Consider the following 6,417-nt stretch of genomic DNA (forward strand, 5'->3'; position numbering starts at 1 on the left):
CAAACCCTTATCCCTCGCATTACATTTGCCTCTCGTTTTCCTATCCCCCACTTCACCCTTGCTGTTTTATTCGCCTTCTTTTTCGTTTGCTTTTTTTCGCCAGATCTATTGTTTGCTTGTGTTACCATGTGCCTTCTATTTGCTTGCATCTTTGCTTGCTAAAAATCTATTGTTATGGATCCACTTAAAGTGTTCTACTTGGATCATCTTCGATCCTTATGCGCTCGTGCTGAAACCCCAACTAGCCTAGTTGATGGAAGATGAGCATGCTCATTTTGTGCGTCACCGTTTGTCTGAAAAAGGGAAACTCTTATGGAATCACATAAACATATTGCTGTGTTATGCTTGGAATCTTTGTGAAATTCATGATTTTACTTGTTGCTCTAAGAACCCTAAAAAACACCTTCCCTACCTATGTGAGTTTAATGAAAATGAAATCTTATCTTCTTATGCAAAGGGTGTTTATAGTTACTATGATATCGAACAAATTGAAGAATTTGTTGCTTTTAAGGGTGCTTATGAAGTTGCTTTTTGATTGAAAAGTATGATATTACTCTCTACGAATCTGAAATTTTTTGACATACTTAAATATTGCTATGAAAACTATGCTCATAATGTCTATGTCAAAGAATTTATTGAGAGAATGACTGTTGCTTTGGAAGAAAATAATGATATGCATGAATCTATAGATAATGATGATTCCGATGATTTGATTGAAATATCCCTTGATGAACATGATGCTTGCTATTCTTGTGGCCATGATGCCAATCTTTATGAAGATGAATTTGCTATAGTTCCATATGGTAAACATGAGATCGTTGCTATTGCACCCATACTTGGTAGTTCCTTCGATGAAAAGCATGATTGCAATGATGTTACTATAAATTCTCCTGATGTCAATTGTGCTAATAATATGCAAAACCATAAGCCTGGGGATGCTAGTTTTGCTATGTCTACTACTTGTTGCAATGATCATGATTGGGGTGATTCTTCTTATGATCTTGAAAATTTATTTAAGCCCCATGCTGGATATGAGATTTATAATAGTGTTTGCAATAATATTGAAAGTGGGTTTGGAGAGGTCATGACTTTAGTTAATGTTAATCCCACTATTTTGGAAGAGTGTCAACTTTGCATGCATATGGATCGTGTTGAAAATATTTTATGTGATAGCTATTTTGTTGAATTTGCTTATGATCCCACATGTAATTATTATGAGAGAGGAAAATATGGTTGTAGAAATTTTCGTTTGTGTAGGTGCGAGGGACTCGAGCGTAGCCTCCTACTGGATTGATACCTTGGTTCTCAAAAACTGAGGGAAATACTAACGCTACTTTGCTGCATCACCCTTTCCTCTTCAAGGGAAAACCAACGCAGTGCTCAAGAGGTAGCACGCGCCAAGGAGGGGAGGAATCCTCCTCCTAGTAGGAGTAGGATTCCTCTTTTCCTAGTCCTACTAGGAGGGGGAAGGAAGGAGAGGGAGAGGGGAAGGAAAGGGGGTGCCACCCCCCCTCCTAGTCCAATTCGGACTCAAGGGGGAGGGGGGGCGCGGCCTGCCCTGGCAGCCCCTCTCCCTCTCCACTAAGGCCCATCTAGGCCCACTAGTTCCCCGGGGGGGGGGGGGGGGTTCCAGTAACCCTCCGGCACTCCGGTTTTCTCCGAAATCACCCGGAACACTTCCGGTGTCCGAATATAGCCGTCCAATATATCAATCTTCATGTCTCGACCATTTCGAGACTCCTCATCATGTCCGTGATCATATCCGGGACTCCGAACTACCTTCGGTACATCAAAACACATAAACTCATAATATCGATCGTCACCGAACGTTAAGCTTGCGGACCCTACGGGTTCGAGAACTATGTAGACATGACCGAGACACGTCTCCGGTCAATAACCAATAGCGGAACCTGGATGTTCATATTGGCTCCCACATATTATACAAAGATCTTTATCGGTCAAACCGCATAACAACATACGTTGTTCCCTTTGTCATCGGTATGTTACTTGCCCGAGATTCGATCGTCGGTATCCTCGTACCTAGTTCAATCTCGTTACCGGCAAGTCTCTTTACTCGTTCCGTAATGCATCATCCCGCAACTAACTCATTAGTCACAATGCTTGCAAGGCTTATAGTGATGTGCATTACCGAGAGGGCCCAGAGATACCTCTCCGATACACGGAGTGACAAATCCTAATATCGATCTATGCCAACTCAACAAACACCTTCGGAGACACCTGTAGAGCATCTTTATAATCACCCAGTTACGTTGTGACGTTTGATAGCACACAAGGTGTTCCTCCGGTATTCGGGAGTCACATAATCTCATAGTCAGAGGAACATGTATAAGTCATGAAGAAAACAATAGCAACTAAACTAAACGATCATTATGCTAAGCTAACGGATGGGTATTGTCCATCACATCATTCTCTAATGATGTGATCCCGTTCATCAAATGACAACACATGTCTATGGCTAGGAAACTTAACCATCTTTGATTAACGAGCTAGTGAAGTAGAGGCATACTAGGGACACTCTGTTTTGTCTATGTATTCACACATGTATCAAGTTTCCGGTTAATACAATTCTAGCATGAATAATAAACATTTATCATGAAATAAGGAAATAAATAATAACTTTATTATTGCCTCTAGGGCATATTTCCTTCAAGTATATCATCTCAACATGTCAAAGATAAACACTACAAGAAATGGTGCACCGTCCTCTTCATTCATCGACGTACACATCCTCGCTAAGGGTCTTGAATTTTCTTTATTTTTGCACAAAATTATATAATGGTCAGGCAACAGGAAATTACTATTTAGTTTGTTTGACTGTTGAGAAATCTAGTGTAGATATTGATAGTGACCTATGTACGCATTACAACAATTGTAGATATATAAAAACATATTCTCCTTTACAAAAAACATATTCGAAAAGCAGTTTTCCTCGCCCCATCAACCCCCCCCCCCCCCTAACAACACACATGACTAGGATTTCTCTCCCTTCTCCGGCAAGGCTGGTGTTTCCATTTGTCCTCAGCCGCCATCTTGGTGTGAGAAGACAAAGAGGAACTCGGTTCTTTGTTCGATATGTACTTTTTTTCGTGCAGGTTTTTGTTTGTATGTCTCGGCTATGATGTTGAGGCGATGACGACATCACGACAATGGAATAAGTTCCTTTGGCCTCTTCCCCATCCCGACGGTGTTTGTTCCAACGCCGTATAGACTTATGAGGGTGCGGTTCTGTGGATCTGGGCAGCAAATTTATTGGGCGATGTGATGGTGCCGATGATAGCGGTCAGAATAACCAATCCCATTGTTGTATCTAGGAGAGTGTCAAAGTTGTACAAGAGTGCCTCCTCTCTTCGTAAAGCCTTGAATGTGTATCATTCTTCCTACCCATCAGTGGTTCTACAACATATCTTCAACAACTTATTCATGGGGCGGGCCTCGACAAACATTCTTCAAGTGTGTACTTTTTCAAGCCTCTCGCGACAGGTTTCTATTTTGGTTCCTTTAGCTCATGGCGGCATGTGTTTTTGCTAGAGATTCTAGTGCAGTTTTTGCAACCACTCCTTTTTTACGGCAGCGTTTCGACAATGGGACAAATAGCGTTCTTTGCGGGCTTGCTAAGAAGATGGAGTTGAAATACTTTGAAGCCTATGATGTATTTTTCTTATTTCTTGTTTGGGTTCTTCACTGTATTCTTCTATATTCCTTGTTGTTTCTTAGATATAAAAAATAGCATGGGTGTTTCTTCTTAAAAAATAGGACATTGCCATGCGTCGTTTGGGTGATAACTTTCACTTACCTGCAACCCTCTCAATTGCCAGATCAGCTAGGATCGAGCAGCAAACATCCCCCTCGAATCCAATTGCATCGCAACACTGCTGAAGTTTTAGAAACACCAAGGACGTTGCAATCCCTTGGCTTCAAAAATAACATGGCCCGTGCATCACGTGCGTGGGATTGCAAAGATGACCCGTGTTGCAACTGAAACATGGATCGTGTTGCAATCCCAGGCTAAGTTCTCATAGGGACTCGTGCGTGGTTGAGCTATGGATATATAAATGGTCAGCAGAGAGCCACGTAGACTTCTTCATTAGCATATGTTTTCCTTCATTAGCAAACAGTAGGGTTGGTTGGCATGCACGTCTACTTACGATCAGTAAAGAGCCACGTCGACCTATATTGTTGCAGGTACTGAACTGAGTAAGGCGAGGCTCCAGCCTCCCGCACTCTGTCTATGGCCTCCGACGATGAGCGCCTCCGTGCCCTGAAGGCGTTCGACGACACCAAAGCCGGCGTCAAAGGACTCGTCGACGCCGGCGTGACCACCGTCCCGTCCATCTTCCACCACCCGCCGGAGTCCTTTTCCCTGGGCAACAGCACGCCGACCCATGGCATCACCATCCCGCTCATCGACCTCGCGGCTGGCGAGCGAGCCGAGCTGGTCACCGCGGTGAGGACGGCCGCGGAGACGGTGGGCTTCTTCCGGGTAGTGAACCACGGCGTGCGGGATGACCTCCTTGCCGAGATGCTCGCGTCCGTGCGCCGCTTCCACGAGTCGCCGGCAGAGGCAAAGCGGCCGTACTACAGCCGGGATCAACGCCGGCGCGTCCAGTTCAACTCCAACTTCGACCTGTTCACATCACCGGCGGCCAACTGGCGCGACACCATGTTTCTCGAGCTGCCGCTGCCGCCGGAGGAGATCCCGGTGGCGTGCAGGGCCGTCGTGCTGGAGTACGCTCGGCAGGTGCAGCGGCTAGGCCGCGCTCTGTTTGAGCTGCTGTCGGAGGCGCTGGGCTTGCACCCGAGGTTCCTGGAGGAGGAGACGATGTGCCTGGACCGGCTGAGCATGGGCGGCCACTACTACCCGGCGTGCCCAGAGCCGCACCTGACGCTAGGCACCACTAGGCACTCCGACCTCAGCTTCCTCACCGTGCTCCTCCAGGACGCCGTCGGCGGTCTCCAGGTGCTCGTGGACGACGATGACGGCAAGAAGAGAACGTCGTGGGTGGACGTGCCGGCGGTGACGGGGGCGCTGGTGGTCAACGTGGGTGACCACCTGCAGCTCATGTCCAACGGCAGGTTCAAGAGCGTGGAGCACCGCGTGGTGGCTAACAGCGTGGGGCCCAGGGTGTCGGTGGCGTGCTTCATTAGGCCGTGCCCGTCGTCGACGAGAGTTCTCGCGCCGATCGTCACCGGCTGCGAGATGGCCCTGTGAGACACTCGCTCGGTCAACGTATTACGTGCTCTATTCACGTTTCGATCACTCGCTCGCTCGTCTCTCTCCACATCCACACATTGCCATGCCCCCTTATCCTTTAGGTTCAGCAAGGAAGTAGTACTACCACACAAGAGAGAACAGAAAAGGTTCCAGACTGTGGTTTCGCCGTCTTTGAAAATGTTCATGTTTGAAATTTCATGTAAATTCAAAAACATATACAAAGATAAAAATGTTTCATAAGAAAAAATTTAATGTTTGTATAATATGTTTCGTTGGCTCTGAAAAATATTCATATATGCCAAATAATATAATTATATATGTCAAATGAAATGTTCACATACCTTATAAAAAATACTCCCTCCATTTCATAATTCTTGTCGTGGTTTTAGTTCAAAAATTTTAACAACGACAATAATTGTTTTAGTTCAAAACTAAAACCACACCAAGAATTATGGAAAATTCTTGTCGTGGTTTTAGTCCACGATAAGAATTATGGAACGGAAGGAGTATTTTTTATAGACAAAATACTCTATTGGGAAAACAAATTTGTTAATATGTTGCACGGTTTCATGTATTCAAGATAAGTACTCATATAGTCTTGAACAATGTTCACAATCTTGTGTTAAGTTTTAATAGTTTCATTGGCCTCAGCCCCACCCAATACCACTAGTAGAAAATAGGGCTTTGTTCCAGGCCGGGCCAGCCTATTAGTCCCGGTTCAGTTAGGAACCGGGACCCATGGGGGCATAGGTCCCGGTTCGTGAGGCCAGGGGGCCGGCCGGGCCTCGTGGGGCATTGGTCCCGGTTCGTCTGGACCCTTTGGTCCTGGTTCCAGACACGAACCGGGACCAATGGGCCTCGCTCCTGGCCCACAATCATTGGTCCCGGTTCGTGGCTGGAACCGGGACCAAAGGGGGTCCTTTAGTCCCGGTTCCAGCCACGAACCAGGACCAATGAGATGCCTATATATACCTCCTCGTCCGCGAGCAGAGCAGTGGAGTGCTCTGTTTTTCTGGCCGGCCGTGGGAGAGCTTTGTGGTGCCCTAGCTCACCTCCTATGCACATGAGGTGTTCGATGAAATGCCCGAGCCACACTTAAGCTTTCTCCTCTCGAAGCTCCTTGTCCAAGCTCCATTTTCCTCGAGATTTGTCTAGGTTTGGCGGTCCGTCCTGTCCCGTCCCCA

At 46.3% G+C, this 6,417-nt stretch overlaps 1 protein-coding gene across 1 annotated transcript; it reads left to right on the plus strand.

Annotated features, from left to right (window-relative positions):
- Window positions 1-3,679: 3,679 nt before the first annotated feature.
- Window positions 3,680-5,411, plus strand: LOC109762737 (1-aminocyclopropane-1-carboxylate oxidase homolog 1-like). The gene has a single exon (XM_020321609.4). It carries the CDS (start codon window positions 4,250-4,252, stop codon window positions 5,228-5,230), a length of 981 nt encoding a protein of 326 aa, XP_020177198.1. The 5' UTR covers window positions 3,680-4,249; the 3' UTR covers window positions 5,231-5,411.
- The last annotated feature ends 1,006 nt before the right edge of the window (window positions 5,412-6,417 follow it).

This window comes from Aegilops tauschii, chromosome 5 (assembly GCF_002575655.3).
Source record: "Aegilops tauschii subsp. strangulata cultivar AL8/78 chromosome 5, Aet v6.0, whole genome shotgun sequence".
Taxonomy (NCBI): Eukaryota; Viridiplantae; Streptophyta; class Magnoliopsida; order Poales; family Poaceae; genus Aegilops; species Aegilops tauschii.

Bases quoted from the DNA above. Each gene is read 5' to 3' on its own strand.
- LOC109762737 (XM_020321609.4), top strand. From the start codon at position 4,250: ATGGCCTCCGACGATGAGCGCCTCCGTGCCCTGAAGGCGTTCGACGAC.